At 39.8% G+C, this 16,760-nt stretch overlaps 2 protein-coding genes and 1 long non-coding RNA gene across 5 annotated transcripts in view; 2 read left to right on the top strand and 1 right to left on the bottom strand.

Annotated features, from left to right (window-relative positions):
• Positions 1–6,315, top strand: part of LOC132846881 (butyrophilin subfamily 1 member A1-like) — a 28,013-nt gene extending 21,698 nt beyond the window's left edge. The window contains exons 5-6 of the mRNA XM_060871662.1: positions 4,893–5,183; positions 5,417–6,315. Coding sequence (XP_060727645.1) covers positions 4,893–5,183; positions 5,417–5,682 — 557 coding nt within the window. The 3' untranslated portion in view covers positions 5,683–6,315. The remainder of the gene's footprint in view (positions 1–4,892; positions 5,184–5,416) is intronic.
• Positions 6,316–10,162: 3,847 nt separating this feature from the next.
• Positions 10,163–12,871, bottom strand: LOC132846880 (uncharacterized). Of its 3 annotated transcripts, XR_009648549.1 has the most exons (3): positions 12,732–12,871; positions 11,051–11,144; positions 10,163–10,733 (listed from the first exon to the last, which is right to left on the bottom strand). It is a non-coding gene; the product is annotated as an uncharacterized LOC132846880 (long non-coding RNA). The 3 variants fall into 3 exon arrangements; XR_009648547.1 differs by having other exon boundaries at positions 10,163–11,144; XR_009648548.1 differs by lacking the exon at positions 12,732–12,871 and adding an exon at positions 11,765–12,004 and having other exon boundaries at positions 10,163–11,144.
• Positions 12,802–14,522, top strand: LOC132846879 (CD276 antigen-like). Its single transcript, XM_060871660.1, has 3 exons — positions 12,802–13,165; positions 13,286–13,576; positions 13,810–14,522. The coding sequence occupies exons 1-3, from the start codon at positions 12,802–12,804 to the stop codon at positions 14,070–14,072; spliced, it is 918 nt and encodes a 305-aa protein (XP_060727643.1). The 3' UTR covers positions 14,073–14,522.
• The last annotated feature ends 2,238 nt before the right edge of the window (positions 14,523–16,760 follow it).

Genomic DNA, 16,760 nt, shown 5'->3' with positions numbered 1-16,760 from the left:
AGCTCGGAATTAAATCAATATGCGGCGATTTATATAAATAAACATCATTATTAATGTCTCATAATTTGTTTATTTGTGTATCAGGCGACACGCGCGCATTCAGTGACGTCTCCTGTGAGTCGGTAAATAACGCAGCACAGTTGCTGAGTAAAGCCGCCTTCACACTGCACACGACAAACGACCGCAGATAAACCGGAAGTCATTCATTTCCTATGGAGAGTCGCAAGGTCGCTGCGTGAGGTACCGACCACCTGCGGATCCGTAATTTTCGGGTCCGATTTGAGCTTTGGATCCGTTAAAAAAATTGAACTTGTGCGACTACACCGCATCCGATATGCCGACCGGATGTGATGTATTCTAATGTTGTCCTATCAGGTTCGTGTGCGCGAGATGATAAGAATTATTGAAAAGTATTAATATTAACTTTAGTAATTTTTAAACTTTACCAAAAAACAATCTTTTTGTTTTAAATACATTGTTATTGATAAAAAAAGTAATAAATTATTAATTAGGGCCTGAGCACCGAATGGTGCGAAGACCTATTGTTTTTAATCGGGAGTATTATTATTTATTTATTTATTTATTTATTTATTTTTCCCCCACACATTGGCCAATTGTGGTCCCTTAACATGCTCGAAAACTCTTGATATTTGACACACACGTCAGAGTCACACGACACTAGGATTGGACAAAGGCTGGAATACGGGTGTGGCAGGGGGGCTCTGTAGCGCCCCCTGTAATGCAAAAACAAACATTGGTGCACAGATCGGGCAATTATGTACGTACATGTACGAGAGTTGGTACACATATAGATCTCATCGACCCGAACAACTTTCGCGATCTAAACTATGAACTTTTAAATACTCCTCCTAGGGAATTCATGCGATTGACATCAAACGTTATGAACATGATGCCGAGACGTTGCACTTGCTAAATTGTGAAGGGATTTTTGATATCTCGAACGGTGCTGCCATGACGAGACGACTAAGTTATGGCGAATTCAGAGAAACAGGAAGTGTCTAATATCTAAAGCAAAAAATGTCTTATTGTGATGACACGCGGTGTGTATGTTCGGCCAAGGATTCCGATCGCATCGATGTGCTTATTGTGAATCTCGGACATAGCGCCACCAACAGGCCCCAGGAAGTGTGTCAGTCACAACAGTTGCATGCAATGGACTTTTAAATACTCCTAGAGGATTCATGCGATTGACACCAAAAGTGGTCAACATGATGCTTAGACGTTGTAGATGATAAATTGCGTAGGGATTTTTGCTATATTGAACGCTGTTCTCATGGCAACGCGTCAAACTTTACTTTCTTTTTCAGGCATATTTAAGGCTTTTGGTGTGCTTAGATTAACTTGAAATTTGACACATACATCACATTTGTCGGCTGTTAAGTGTGGACAAAAAGGTCAGACAAAGGTGTGTCTCTTAAGTGGCTCACTAGCGCCCCCATTTGTCTAAAATGTGGGGTTTCATTTACCTACAGTCCCCAAATGGGTCAGTAACAACATAAAATAGTCCACTGAGATTTACCCACTTGATGCACTTGCCCACCGTGCGTTGTTTTCTGGAAGGCACCGTATAGCGATGAACAAACGTGCGAAGGCCCGTCATCGCTGCTTGCAGCTATATTATTTATATTGTATTATTTTTAATGTTGTGTCCATGTTTCCTCAAAAATTATTCACGGTCTTTCTGGATTTATTGTTGTATTGATTGTTTGTATTTACTCCTTCATTAATTCTCTCCTTTACTGGAGACGCCAAAGAAAACATTGCAAATCAGTGTGTATAAAACACCACCTGACTCGGAGAAAAAGTCTCGCTGAGTGTCACCGTTTAGTGCAAGAGTTGCGCCTTAATGGAGAACATTTTTGTCACGATCATCTAGTAATGGGTTTTCCGAGACCGCGAGTATTAACTTCTCTCCCATGTTGACGTCTACACGATTATATTGCATATTCCGTGCGACTGTCACTAGGGGGCGAAATCCGACAGTCGTGTCCGTTTGTCGTGTGCAGTGTGAAGGCGGCTTTACACTCTCGTGTCTGCCTTTTATTTTATACTTTATACTGCGCGTTTTCGTAAGTTTACGCTGTTTGCTGATTCCGACCTAAAAGCAGATGGACACATTTATACTAGGGCTGGCCGATTGTCCAAGCCACCTAAAAGGCTGGATTTGTAATATATTATAAAGGTTATCGTGGCAGTTTACTTAAAGCAAAGTATGGCAGTTCATATAGTATTTTGTTCTTATTTAGTGTAAAAAAAAATGGGGATTCCTTTTGTTCATATTTGTAAAGGGGAAGGCCCTTTCCGCCCTAAAAAGCAAAAGCAAAAGCAGATCTACAGAGCGGAAGCTTCACTGCATTGAACATTCTAAGGAGCCGGTTGGGGACAGTGATGATGATGATGATGATGATGATGATGATGATGATGATGATGATATTTACGTAGTTGAGTCCATTAGCACGGTGCACATGAAAGGAAAGAAATGGTTTGGTCTGCAATTACATGGCAAGTCACTGCGTTGTCTGTTAGATTCAGGAGCAACATGCAATGTGATGAGCTACAAGGACAAAGTAAAGGTGGCTCCACACACACCACTCCGCCCTAGTAGCGCCAAACTACGGCTGGACTCCATGGGCGTTTTGATACAGAATGTGTGGTCAATGCAGAGAAATATCAGCTGTCTTTTGAGATAGTAGAATCAAGTCAAAATCCACTTCTCTCAGGCTCAACTTGTGAACAGCTAGGCCTGATGTAGATCACAATACCAGATGACGTGCTCAAAATTGGATATGAACGGTCTGAGGTTCTGACTAAGGAACAGTTAATTGATAAATACAGTGATGTGTTCAGATGTTCTGCCTTTTATTTTATGCTTATACTGCTGCATAAACAGGTTCACTTGTGACTCCTGTTCGGTTCTTTTGGATTTTGGGACTTTTCTTTGGGACAGAATAACTCTTATTAAACAATCTTTTGTCTTCACTGTCTTTTGTCCTACACTGTCTTGTCTCACACTTTGTACACCAGGTTTCACAGTTGCACTTTATGTATCTAGGACTAACTTACTAAGTCCTTATCTCTGTCTTTGTTTTATGTAACACCATGATCCTGTTGTCTCATTTCACTGTGTACTGCAACAGCTATAAATGGTTGAAATGACAATAAAAGCTTCTTGACTTGACTTAACACATCTGAACACAATAAACTATCAGTGAGATTAAAATGATCATGAAGATAACATTCTGAGGCAGATGCAGGGTCGTAATGGCGGCTCATTAAACAGTTGGCAAAAGACTTTCATCTGATTTTGTATGAATCGGATTAAAACAGATCATTAATTTACATAAATGATTTCTAGAAGCTTTTTTGTTTGTATGATGATGATGATGATGATGTTTTTTTCCACTCGAACCCTGATGTTGATGTTTCTCCTCAGCAGCAGACACAAAGCCCATGGAGAAGATCCTGACCTGATGCTCACACACTACCTGTTACAGATGGAGATCAGTCTCAGATCAGTCAGGGATTCGACACTGACTCTGACTCTTCTGAATCTTTTCCTGCTGTTACATGGAGTTTCCTCTGACAGTAAGTCTGTTTTTACTACAGCTTTATATTTACAGCTCAGAGGAAGACTAAAAGTCTCCATCTGATGGTTGAAACCTAATGAGTGTTAGTCAAGCTTTTGGTGTAAAGTTTTAGTTAGATAATGTGTTAATAACACAGACATAACCTGGATGTTACAGTGGGTTCTGTTTATTATCACCATGTTACAGTGACAGTGAACTGAGGACAGAAATACTCACAGTATCACAATCAATTCTTGATTAACTGGCTTTATTGACCAACCAGATGGATAATCAGACTCAATAATGCTGTGAGAACTAATGATAAGAAAATAAAACAAATGTAATATAAAGGACATTATTTACAGCATTTGGCAGACGCCCTTATCCAGAGCGAATTATAATTATTGAACATTATAATTATTGAACAGAAATACAAATAAATCACATGTATCATTAACAGAAAATTTACTTCATTGGTCTTCTTACTACTACAGGAGAACTTTATCTTGCACTTGATGTCTCTTTCTATCTTGGATAGGTAAAATTTAACTTAGAATATAAGCTTGTAAAGTGAAAACTTTCCCTGTTTCAGCATGTGCTTGTCAGCATCTTCTTCCTCCCTCTGTCACAATTTACATGATAAAAGTCTCTTGCCTTGCAAAACCGTTTCAATGGTAAAAATATTCAAACAAAAACATTATATGTTACATTACATGAACTCTCGCTCTCAGTAACAGAACTCACCACTCACCTGGATAAACATTCACAGATTATCTGAATATTTACTTTTCTGTTGATTTAGCTCTTAAAGATCTCTTCTCATGTTTGTATCCGTAGCTGAGTTCGAGATCTCGGTTCCCACGGGTGTACAGATGGGTGTGTACGGCGAGGCGGTCCATCTGTCCTGCGTGTTCCCAGTGAGCGACTCGTGGGACACAGACAGCAGCATGATCACGTGGCTGCACAACCAAGAGGTGGTCCACAGTTTCTTTCATAGCCAAGACCAGCCACAATACCAAAGCCAGACATACGCCAACCGCACCAGCCTGTTCCACCAGGAGATGAAGAAGGGGAACGCGTCGCTCAGGCTGGACCGCACCACTCTGGAGGACGCGGGGGAGTACACCTGCTCCGTCAGCACTCGGCTGGTCAGGCAGAATAAGAGTTTCCCCCTCAAAGTAGCAGGTAACGATGAAACTGTACAATAAAGTGCAGTAAAATGTTAGCTACCTAGTGCTCACGGTGAAGCGTTACTGGTTGTCATGGTAACCGACCACACAGCACTCTTCTCTACCCCTCCTTTAGCGTTCTACTCTGAGCCTCGTCTGAAAATCTCTTTGCTGGACAACGGCCACATGGAGGTGCTGGTGACCTCAGAGGGTGGGTTCCCCTCTCCCTCCCTGCAGTGGCTGATGGGAAACTCCAGGGACGTCACCAACCACACGCACACGCAGCTGAGTAAGGACCATCACACAGGTCTGTACAGCGTGAACAGTAAACTGATCCTAAATGGAACCGTCAACTCCTCCATCACCTTCATCATGAAGAACCCAGATCTGGACCAGACCATCAGGAGGAACATCGACCTCTTCTCAGGTGAGTTCATCAAGACCACACGTCCCCGAGAGGTTCATTAACTCACAACACCGCAAATGTGCCGTTATTATCATTTTTAAAAAAGAAATTAATCAATAAATTCATTATAGTAAATAAAAGATTAAACAGAAAAGTCTATAAAGATTTTTATAATGTGGATTATAAAGTGGTCTGAAATAAAATCTGAAATAAAAACGCTGAACCTGTTTTTATTTAATTAATTTGTTTCACAGAAAATGGAGGCTCTGACCAGAGGAGCCAGCGAGCAGGACTCATTGTGCTTTCTGTTGTTGTAGTTATTTTACTCGCTGTGATCATTTCACTAATTATCCTTCAACACCGAATGATGAAAAAGGAAAAATCTCGAAATACTTCAGAGAGTAACATCGAGTCATCAGAAGCTTCGATCCATCAGACAGCAGCTGAAAAACCTTTAATGGATGAAACTGAAAGTGTTACAGAATCCCAGATAAAGGAAGATCTTGTGCCAGGCGGCTAGACTAGAAGAAGAAATGTAGTTTATTTATTAGGATTTATTTCTTAAGTTCTCCACCAACTGGCCTTCAGCAGAGCAGTCAGTGATTAAGGCAGATGTGTGGAGTCACATCTTCAAAACCATCTCCATCCTGATCTCCAGCTCCTGTCTTCCTCACTGCTGAAACTTTTTATGGCACTGAATATTTAGAAGATTAATATTTCTAATGGACAATGTTAAGGGTCTGGTGTCTCTGATCAAAATCCAGATTTCAGCTAGAACTGAAGATCAATAAACCTCATCATAGTATTTTTGTAAAGAAGCATTTATTATACTTTAAATGTTCAGCTTGGTCTATTTCAGGCAGGTGACAGTCAGCTGTGAGCACCGGTGTAATTTCTGTGCCGTTCATCATTTAGTGTTAAATTCAGTCCTCAACGGTGGCAGCTCCAGTCGTCACCATGGCGACGTCCACCTAACATTTGTGTGCTTGAAGTAAAATACATGTGAAGGTTTCTGTTGTGTTAAAAGGTTGTGTGTTAGTTGATGAATCCCTCTTTCTGGACAAGGGTTACTGATGCATTTATTTATAATAATTATTTTTCATTTTGAGTCATGTGGCATTTGTACATTTAACCATTTAAAATGTTTATAAAAATCTGAAAGTGAATCTTATCAGAATAAAAACAGTTTAAACTGCATCTGATTCCTTTCTTTGCTTTATGGAGGTTGTTTTTATTTAAAAAATGTTAGGCTCAAAACAGCATATTGTAATATTAAAAGAGATTTCCATCACACACTAACACTTGCACGTGCACACACATACACACACACTCTCTCTCACACACACTCACCCCGAACAATCCTAGTTAATAATGACCCACACACCCATAAATACTGATCCACACATACACATCATGATAACGAGTAGAATGTGGAAGTCCCTACGCAGTCCGTGTGTGTAGGTGAGGACACGGTGGCTTAGTGGTTAGCACGTTAGCCTCACACCTCCAGGGTCTGGGTTCGATTCCCGCCTCCGCCTTGTGTGTGTGGAGTTTGCACCCCAAACCCCTCGGGGGTTTACTCCCCGGAGGAAACTTTCCTCCCACAGTCCGAAGACATGCATGGTAGGTTGATTGGCATCTCTGGAAAATTGTCCGTAGTGTGTGATTGCGTGAGTGAATGAGAGTGTGTGTGTGCCTTGCGATGGGTTGGCACTCCATCCAGGGTGCATCCTGCCTTGATGCCCGATGACGCCTGAGATAGGCACAGGCACAGACCCGAGTTCGGATAAGTGGTAGAAAATGAATGAATTAATGAATGTATTTGTGTGGTCCTGATACACAGATAATATAAATATCTTCTGAGTAATAAAGTGTGTGTGATGTGACGACGCCCTGATTCAACTCTGTGGTGATAAACACAAACATCAACACGGGTCAAGTGGAGCTTTTCTCACCTGCTAGTGTGAAAGAGAACAAAATCACAGTGTGAACGACCTCTCTCTCTGTCTCTCTCTCTCCCTCTCTGTCTCTCTCTCTTTCCCTCTCTGTCTCTCTCTGTCTGTCTCTCTCTCTCCTTCTCTCTGTCCCTCTCTGTCTGTCTCCCCGTGACCCGAGGTAGTTTCGGATAAGCGGTAGAAGATGAATGAATGAATGAATTAACAACAGATCAATTAACAAACTAGACAATAACAATACAAAGTATGCGAGGGGGAATTTACAATAAAATATTAAATATAGTACAGATTTTCAAAGTTTTCAGTGCCTTTTGCTTGAAAGACAATCTTATAGAATCAATATAAAGTTCCATTTATTTTTTAAATGATATGAAACAACCGGGTTCCCCCCCCCCCCCCCCCCCAGAAAATCTACATTTGTGAATGTGAAATTTTGCTAACAAAAGGATCAGATTTATTATGTAAATACTATTGGTAGTATGGTAGTCTCTTTGATTCTTCAAAACACCAAAAAGCACATTTTTCCAAAATAAAGCAAAATTAACATCAATATTCTTAACAATAAAATCACAAACATTTTCCCAAAAGGTTTTTACAAGTGTTCAGTACCAATATAAGTGAACCACAGTTTCTAAGCTGTTATTACAAACTGTACAATTTGTGTCTATAAAGCTTTTAAATTCCACAAGAAAATGTTTTGTTGGGTAGATCCTATGAATAAGTTTAAATGAGACTTCTTTTATTTTATTTGTAATTAAATCCTGATTTGGAAGTAGCCAAACCTTTTTCAATATTATCTATTATAGTAGCCAAACAATATTATCTGTAAACTGGTTCCAGAAAGAATGAACATAAGGCAAAGATACAATATTTCTTTGAAATAAAGTTCTTATACATCTATTGTGGGAGATAAAGGACAAACAAACGTAGGGACTAGGGCTGGGTGATAAAACGATAACGATATGTATCGCGATAGACACGAGATCGATATCAATAAAAAATGTGTTCGATAAAACATTCGATATTTTTTATTCTTCGTCGGAAGAAAACAGAGGTTACCTCTGTTATAAAGAATTAATATAATAAAAAATTCAAGATTATTATTAGATATCTATAGTTCGCAATGTGTATGTATTTATCCCCAATGAGCAAGTCTGAGGTGACTCAGGCAGCAGTGGCAAGGAAAAACTCCCTTAGATGGTAAAGGAAGAAACCTTGAGAGGAACCAGACTCAGAGGAGAACCTCATCCTCATATGGGTGACACTGGAGGGTGTGATTATAAATATACAGTCTGATAAATGTTGTATCGGTGTAAGGATCACATGGAGTTCAGATCTCCTCTTTAGTATCCCAGAGTCCAACTGGAGCTGGTAGATCTGTAGATGTCTCAGGATTATCACAGAGTCGCCCTCGTCTCAGTGGAGGTCCAAAATCTTCATGGCACGAAAGACGATCGGAGCTGGTACAATGTCTGGGTGTCTCGGGATGGGTAGAAAGAGAGAAGCAGTGGAGAGGGATTAACATATCTGCTGTTCATAAAGATGTGCAAGTCTGATGTAATAGTGCACAATATTATGGGATGTATTATGTGTACGTCTGACTAACGAGATGAGTTTTTAATCTACATTTATACTGGGAAAGTGTGTCTGAGCCCCGAACACTATCAGGAAGACTATTCCAGAGTTTGGGAGCTAAATAAGAAAACGCTCTACCACCTTTAGTAGACTTAGATATTCTGGGAACTACCAGAAGTCCTGAGTTTTGTGATCTCAGAGAGCGTGAAGGATTGTAACGTGTTAGAAGACTAGTTAGATACATGGGAGCTAAACCATTAAGAGCCTTGTACGTAAGTAGCAGCAGTTTGTAATTGATTCTAAACTTAACAGGTAGCCAGTGTAGAGATGATAAAATTGGGGTTATATGGCCATACTTTCTTGTTCTAGTGAGAACTCTGGCAGCTGCATTTTGGACTAATTGTAGCCTATTTATTGAAGATGCGGGACAACCACCTAGTAACGCATTACAATAGTCCAGTCTAGAGGTCATGAAAGCATGAATTAGCTTCTCAGCATCAGAGACAGACATTTGTGTCATCAGCATAGCAGTGGAAACTAATCCCATGTCTTCTAATAATGTTCCCTAATGGAAGCATGTATATTGAGAAAATCAGAGGTCCTAGAACTGATCCTTGAGGGACCCCATAATTAACTGGTAATAAACTGGAGGATTCACCATTTAATTCTACAAAATGGTATCAATCAGACAGGTAGGATCTAAACCAACTTAAAGCCTGTCCATGAATACCTGTGTAATTTTGTAAGCGATCTAGGAGAATGTTGTGATCTATAGTGTCGAATGCAGCACTAAGGTCAAGTAGAACTAACAGTGACATACAGTCTTTGTCCGAAGCTAAGAACAAGTCATTTTTGACTTTCACAAGTGCAGTTTCTGTGCTATGATGGGGTCTGAAACCTGATTGAAACTCTTTGAGGATATTGTTCTCCTGTAAGAAGGAGCTCAGTTGAACAGACACAACCTTTTCAAGTATTTTAGACATAAACGGAATGTGTGAAATAGGTCTGTAATTTGATAGTTCATTTGGATCTAAATTCTGTTTCTTAATGAGGGCCTAATGACTGTCAACTTATATATATGAAATATATACATACATGAATGCCTATATAATCATATTGTATATTTATTAAATGTACATAAACATTCATTAATAAAGTCCTGTCTAAAAGAAAAAAGAACATTGTCTCAATGGCCTTTATTTAAAAGCATATTTTGCTATCGTTTAAGTTCAGTTTTACATTTGTAGTATTTCAATACATTCTTGTCTGTGTTTCATAAAACAACAGTTCTAACTAGATTGTAAAGTTTGTAGAAAAACTAAGTTGGCTTGAAAAAGCCTAGCCAGAAAGTTTGAAAAAGTTTAACAATGTTCTAGCACGGTTTAACATGATTTAAAATGTTTCTAGTGTTAGGGGATAACAGCTTAAAGACCCCGGACCAGATATGATGAAAGACCAGGAGTCATGAGGTACAATCAAATAAGTAAAAATTTATTGAAGAATAGTTTCATCGGTAGAGCCAGGGGTCAAAGTCTCACGGGGTCGCAGGCCAGAGACTCTACCGTACACAATCTCACACCAGTTATAACAATGGCATGAATTACATCAGTACATACATGTTGGCTACCTGTCATTTGCAAGAGAACAAAGTTATAACCATTCTACACTTATGGATAGATAGGAGGGTAGAAGATTAGTAAGAAAAACAATTTCTTTGTTTTTCTTACTAATCTTCAACCCTCCTATCTATCCATAAGTGTAGAATGGTTATAGCTTTATGAATAGTTATAGAAAGAAAGAAAAGAATTAGAAACAAAGAAAAAGTTTAAGTTAAAGGTTTGTTGGAAAAAAAAAAGAAAGATTAGTTAGATTAACTAGGCTTTTAAAAATGAACTGGTTGATTGAACGGCATTTCACTCTCCAGTAGCTGGCACCTATCACTGCAAAACCCTGGATGGTATATACGTACGGTCAAGCCAGCAGAAGTGTGCCCTCCTCCTAAATGGGTCTGTATCCACCAGACTTCTGAATTTGGAACAAACTAAAGACAAATTTAACAATCCAGAATCAACCTCCTCAAGGACCACGTGAAGAAGAATTTCAGACAGGACAGAGTCTGGCAACTATTCGATATTACAAACAAACCAAAAAATTAATACTGCATTTTCCAAACATCATGACCTAACCTCCCTTAAAACAGAATGTGCATATGGGTGCAGGCAATACCTGAAAACATTTAATTTAACCAGGTATTTGCCATAAAGCTACTACAATAGTTAAGATAACAAATAATGAGATAAAGGCTTGAAATCTGTTGTTCAAACTTTGCTTCTGTCATATTGAATGTAATACTACTACCATCAAGATTTCGATGTTCTGTACTTGTCCTGCCTCCTGTTGTTTTGTCTCTTCACGGATTACTTCCGACAAGGCTGATGCGCACTTCCTCTTTCTGGAAAAATAAAAAGCATTTTATTACCAAACATTACCAAAATGGTTTTTATTTACATATTCTTATCTATACCTTCCATGTGTCATTTTTGATAAGAGCAGATTCACCCATCACCGCCTGATATGGGCCATAAAGCTACGTTCTTGGAAAAGGATGAATCGTTACCTGCCATAATTTATATTAAGTTACACAAGAGGTGTAAAACAGAGTTAGAGGGAAAAAAGGTAGTTCTTAAAAGAACTGTTTTGTCAAAAAAAAAAAAAATGCAAGAGCAATAAAACAAAAATCAATAAATGGTTGGATATCAGACAACCCCGTGAAAAACTAAATGCCCCCCCCCAAAAAAACCGATATGGTTAAAGTTGTACGTGTATCATCAAGGCTGAGCTTGTCAATAATTCCAATGAATCAGCATGAGCTTTATTCTAATCAATAGATTAAGTTAACATGTTAACATGGTAATGGTAATGTACAGTAAGTTAGTATTTGGAGTTAATGATCGCCCCTCACAAACCAGGACCACACGGTGCACAAGCTGCGTTTCTACAAATGATTAAATTAACCAATTCAAGTAGTCACAGATTCACTGTCTCTAACATAAAAGTTCAAATCCAACTTACAGGGCAACAATTATTTATTAATCTGATCATTAATATACGAACTTAGCAAGCCAAACACCGCCGCCATTACTGGAGATTCGGCGCCGCTGCTGTCGCTTGACATCCAGTTAATGTGATTGGTTGCACCTACGTTGGACAATACTGATTGGCTGCCACAAAATAGCAGGTCCCTCCTAATATGGCAGCTACTTCCTGTCTGGTATGCGAGAACATTGGCAGGTTGAAAACAAGCCAGGCCATTCCTGCTTCTAACACACACACACACACACACACACACCACACCCCACCCCACCCCCACCCCCACCCCACCCCCACCACACCCCCACCCCCCATAAAAATATTCAAACAAAAACATTATAACAATGAAGAAAACCATTTAGTTAAAATAAACTCTGTTCAATGTCAGTTATATCTAATTCCTATATTCCTAAAATAGGAATTAGATGAGGAACTAGATGGCTGAGGAACAACTTTACCAGAGCCCCATCCCCACCCCTACACACACACACACACACACACACACACACACACACACACACACACAGAGGCATGTTTGTGCCCTACAGCACACAGTGAGAACATACAGAGCTGTAAGATGTTTTCTGTGTTTGTTGGCATGCCCTAGGTTTCCTCTGGGTCTCCCTGATTCTCCAAGTCTTTGACACATCTGTGGCCGGTATTTTTGTGTTAACCGCCCGGTCTGCTGACATGAATCATTCTTTTTAACACAACACAATTGTTTTAACAGAACTGAGTGATAAATGCTGATACACAGTTTAAAATTATTAATCAGTACAAAATGACAAACACATGAGCTAAAGATACGCAGAAAATATGGCTGACACATTTCACACACATCACACATCAACAGCTTAAAGGTTATGGATGGGAAAATGTAGGTGAGCAGAACTATAAAAACGCTGCTGCACATGAACTCTCACTCTCAGTAACAGAACTCACCACTCACCTGGATAAACATTCACAGATTATCTGAATATTTACTTTTCTGTTGATTTAGCTCTTAAAGATCTCTTCTCATGTTTGTATCCGTAGCTGAGTTCGAGATCTCGGTTCCCACGGGTGTACAGATGGGTGTGTACGGCGAGGCGGTCCATCTGTCCTGCGTGTTCCCAGTGAACGGCTCGTGGGACACAGACAGGATAATGATCACGTGGCTGCACAACCAAGAGGTGGTCCACAGTTTCTTTCATAACCGAGACCAGCCACAATATCAGAGCCGGACATACGCCAACCGCACCAGCCTGTTCCACCAGGAGATGAAGAAGGGGAACGCGTCACTCAGGCTGGACCGCACCACTCTGGAGGACGCGGGGGAGTACACCTGCTCCGTCAGCACTCGGCTGGGCAGCCAGAGAAAGAGTTTCCCCCTCAAAGTAGCAGGTAATGATGAAACTGTACAATAAAGTGCTGTAAAATGTTAGCTACCTAGTGCTCACGGTGAAGCGTTACTGGTTGTCATGGTAACCGACCACACAGCACTCTTCTCTACCCCTCCTTTAGCGTTCTACTCTGAGCCTCGTTTGAAAACCTCTTTGCTGGACAACGGCCACATGGAGGTTCTGGTGACCTCAGAGGGTGGGTTCCCCTCTCCCTCCCTGCAGTGGCTGATGGGAAACACCAGGGACGTCACCAACCACACACACACGCAGCTGAGTAAGGACCATCACACAGGTCTGTACAGCGTGAACAGTAAACTGATCCTAAATGGAACCGTCAACTCCTCCATCACCTTCATCATGAAGAACCCAGATCTGGACCAGACCATCAGGAGGAGCATCGACCTCTTCTCAGGTGAGTTCATCAAGACCACACGTCCCCGAGAGGTCCATTAACTCACAACACCGCAAATGTGCCGTTATTATCATTTTTAAAAAAGAAATTAATCAGTAAATTCATTATAGTAAATAGAAGATTAAACAGAAAAGTCTATAAAGATTTTTATAATGTGGATTATAAAGTGGTCTGAAATAAAATCTGAAATAAAAACGCTGAACCTGTTTTTATTTAATTAATTTGTTTCACAGAAAATGGAGGCTCTGACCAGAGGAGCCAGCGAGCAGGACTCATTGTGCTTTCTGTTGTTGGAGTTATTTTACTCGCTGTGATCATTGCACTAATTATCCTTCAACACCGAATGATGAAAAAGGAAAAATCCCGAAATACAGAGAGTAACATCGAGTTATCAGAAGCTTCGATCCATCAGACAGCAGCTGAAAAACCTTCAATGGATGAATCTGAAAGTGTTACAGAATCCCAGATAAAGAGAGATCTCGGGCCAGGCAGCTAGACTAGAAGAAGAAATGTAGTTTATTTATTAGGATTTATTTCTTAAGTTCTCCACCAACTGACCTTCAGCAGAGCAGTCAGTGATTAAGGCAGATGTGTGGAGTCACATCTTCAAAACCATCTCCATCCTGATCTCCAGCTCCTGTCTTCCTCACTGAAACTTTTTAGTGAGAGGAGACATGGGAGACATACGGGCCGGAGTCTTCGTCAGGGAGCGCTTGTGCTCGTTGTCTCTTAGAATGGGGCAATTTGCTAACGATTCCAAAGTGAACAAGAAAAACAAACCTTCACCGATTTCTGGAGCACCTCCATCTGCTTGTTCCTCCTCTTACTATGTTGTTGTTTTTCCTTCTTGATTCCGAACAGAAGGTCCCAGGAGAAGGAGCGTTTCTTGTGTTATGCCTTTATCACAGCTTATTATACAGATCCGACTCGTATCGATCTGAAAGACATTCTAGGGTTTCATTTTTAGGGCGTTTTAGCCCTCAATGAGAATTTAAAACAATATATTATTTATTATTTATATTATATATTATATAAGCATATATACATATATATAAGCCAAAAGTTATGGTATTATTAAATGGCAAAAGTGGACACCAAAATTTTATGCATGATGTAATGATGTCAGTCTTGAATCAGATCAGTTCATGTACGTGTGCATTCTCTACAAACAGTGTGTCCAATGAATGCAGTCATTAATAAACAAATATTCACAAGACAAAGACCAAATCAATAAATGTTATTTTTATTTAGTATTGAATGGATTGTTTGCATTAATATTTTGTTTGTGCTACAACTCTGGTAATAAGAATAGTGACATTTCACTGCTTTTGGTTGCCGTCTTTGTGTCCTTGCATCCGCCGATTAACGTTATAGATAAACGTCTCCAGCTCTGACAGCGCGTGCACGCTGCGCGTCCCTGTGCTTCTCCGTAGAGCGTGTGGAGCGTAACGCAATCTAGGAGCAGTGATTCACCAAACCTCCCTTATTACAGTCACACACATTTCTTCTGATTTTATTTTGTAGTAACGAGTAACGAAGACGCTTAGTGGAAATATAACGGAGTAAAAGTAGACATTTTATCTAGGAAATGTAGTGGAGTAAAAGTGAAAGTTGACATAAATTTAAATAGCGAAGTAAAGTACAAATACGTGACATTTCTACTTAAGTACAGTAACGAAGTATTTGTACTCCGTTACATTACAACACTGCATGGTAACCAGGGTACCACGTGTCGTGCTGCATGCAATAATTAAGCTTTGTTTGGAAAAAATATATATATGATGCAAAACAAAGCCAAGTTAGTGGACTGATGTCTGATTTTCCCTTGAGATAAAAAAATAATTCTATATCTATACAAATACATAATCATCTCACTCGAGAGAATAATAACAGAACTGTGGGTGTGTGTGTGTGTAGAGTTTTTTTTCTGTATAGTGTGTCTGATTTTAGCTTTTCAAATCTAAATTCTCAGAGATTATTTTGCATTATAATATGAAATATACACTCGGTGTCCACTTTATTAGGAACCCCTGTATATCTAGATCTAATCAGTTAATCATGTGGCAGCAGCACAATGTCCAGAGTTGAGGTTTCAAACCCACAAAGAGCAAATTAATACTGGAGGTGAAATGGAGATGCAGCAGTAAGTAAGATGGAATGCAGAGCGAGGCTTAAAAAAGGAAAGAAAGAAAACGTTCAGACTGGGTTTAGTTTGTGTGTGTGTGTGTGTGTGTGAGAGAGAGAGAGAGAGAGAGAGAGAAAGATGGTATGTGATCACACATGCGCATGTCAAATCAGGGCTTTTATGTACAATAGACTTTAAACAGCATTGCTGAGTATCTTACTAATCGCACATAACAAAGGATGTGATGTGTGTGTGTGTTTGTGTGTGTGTGTGTGTGTTGGAGAGAGGGGACATAAAAGCAATTTTATATTTATAACATTACCCAAGAAATCTGACCAACCTTCCCCACCACAACTTCGACTTGCAGGTCAATAAAAATGGAAAGGATCTGCTGCAGCTCAGTCAGTGCCTGGGTCTGTACACTGTTAACGGAAGGACACCACTACACACACACACACACACAACCACACACACACACACACAGCCCAGTACACTGAGCAACATCCAGAAGCCATACAGATGAGACCAAATACAGCACAGAAATGTTCCAGAAAGCAATTAGGCAGCCATGACATTCAAACACTATTAAACACTTTTCTAGACACAACATACACTCACAGTAATGAAGGCATCAATCTCACAGTTAGGAATATAAACCATGTTTACATTAGAACTGCACACACACACACACACACACACACACACACACACACACACACACACAGCCCTGTTTGTTAATATTACTGTAATTACTGATAATGATAACTATTATTACTATGACTATATATTAATCTCTATGGTCCTGTGTTCTCCTGTGTTCTAAATAATAAGTTTATTAGTAAGAGATGTTCTTCTCTTTATAGTAATGAGAGAGAGAGACAGACAGAGAGAGAGAGAGAGAGAGAGAAGGAGAGGGACAGAGAGAAGGAGAGAGAGAGACAGAGAGAGGTCGTTCACACTGTGATTTTGTTCTCTTTCACACCAGCAGGTGAGAAAAGCTCCATTGATCTGTGTTGATGTTTGTGTTTATCACCACAGAGTTGAATCAGGGCGTCGTCA

Source organism: Tachysurus vachellii, chromosome 6 (genome assembly GCF_030014155.1).
Source record: "Tachysurus vachellii isolate PV-2020 chromosome 6, HZAU_Pvac_v1, whole genome shotgun sequence".
Lineage (NCBI taxonomy): Eukaryota > Metazoa > Chordata > Actinopteri > Siluriformes > Bagridae > Tachysurus > Tachysurus vachellii.
Note: the sequence above shows the minus strand (reverse complement) of the source record. Positions and strands in the feature narration are given on the sequence as shown.

Excerpts from the sequence above, each read along its gene's own strand:
- LOC132846879 (XM_060871660.1), top strand. The coding sequence starts at position 12,802 with ATGTTTGTATCCGTAGCTGAGTTCGAGATCTCGGTTCCCACGGGTGTA. Across the intron at positions 13,166-13,285 it reads TTTCCCCCTCAAAGTAGCAG|CGTTCTACTCTGAGCCTCGT; the intron begins GTAATGATGAAA and ends CCCCTCCTTTAG. Across the intron at positions 13,577-13,809 it reads GAGCATCGACCTCTTCTCAG|AAAATGGAGGCTCTGACCAG; the intron begins GTGAGTTCATCA and ends TTTGTTTCACAG.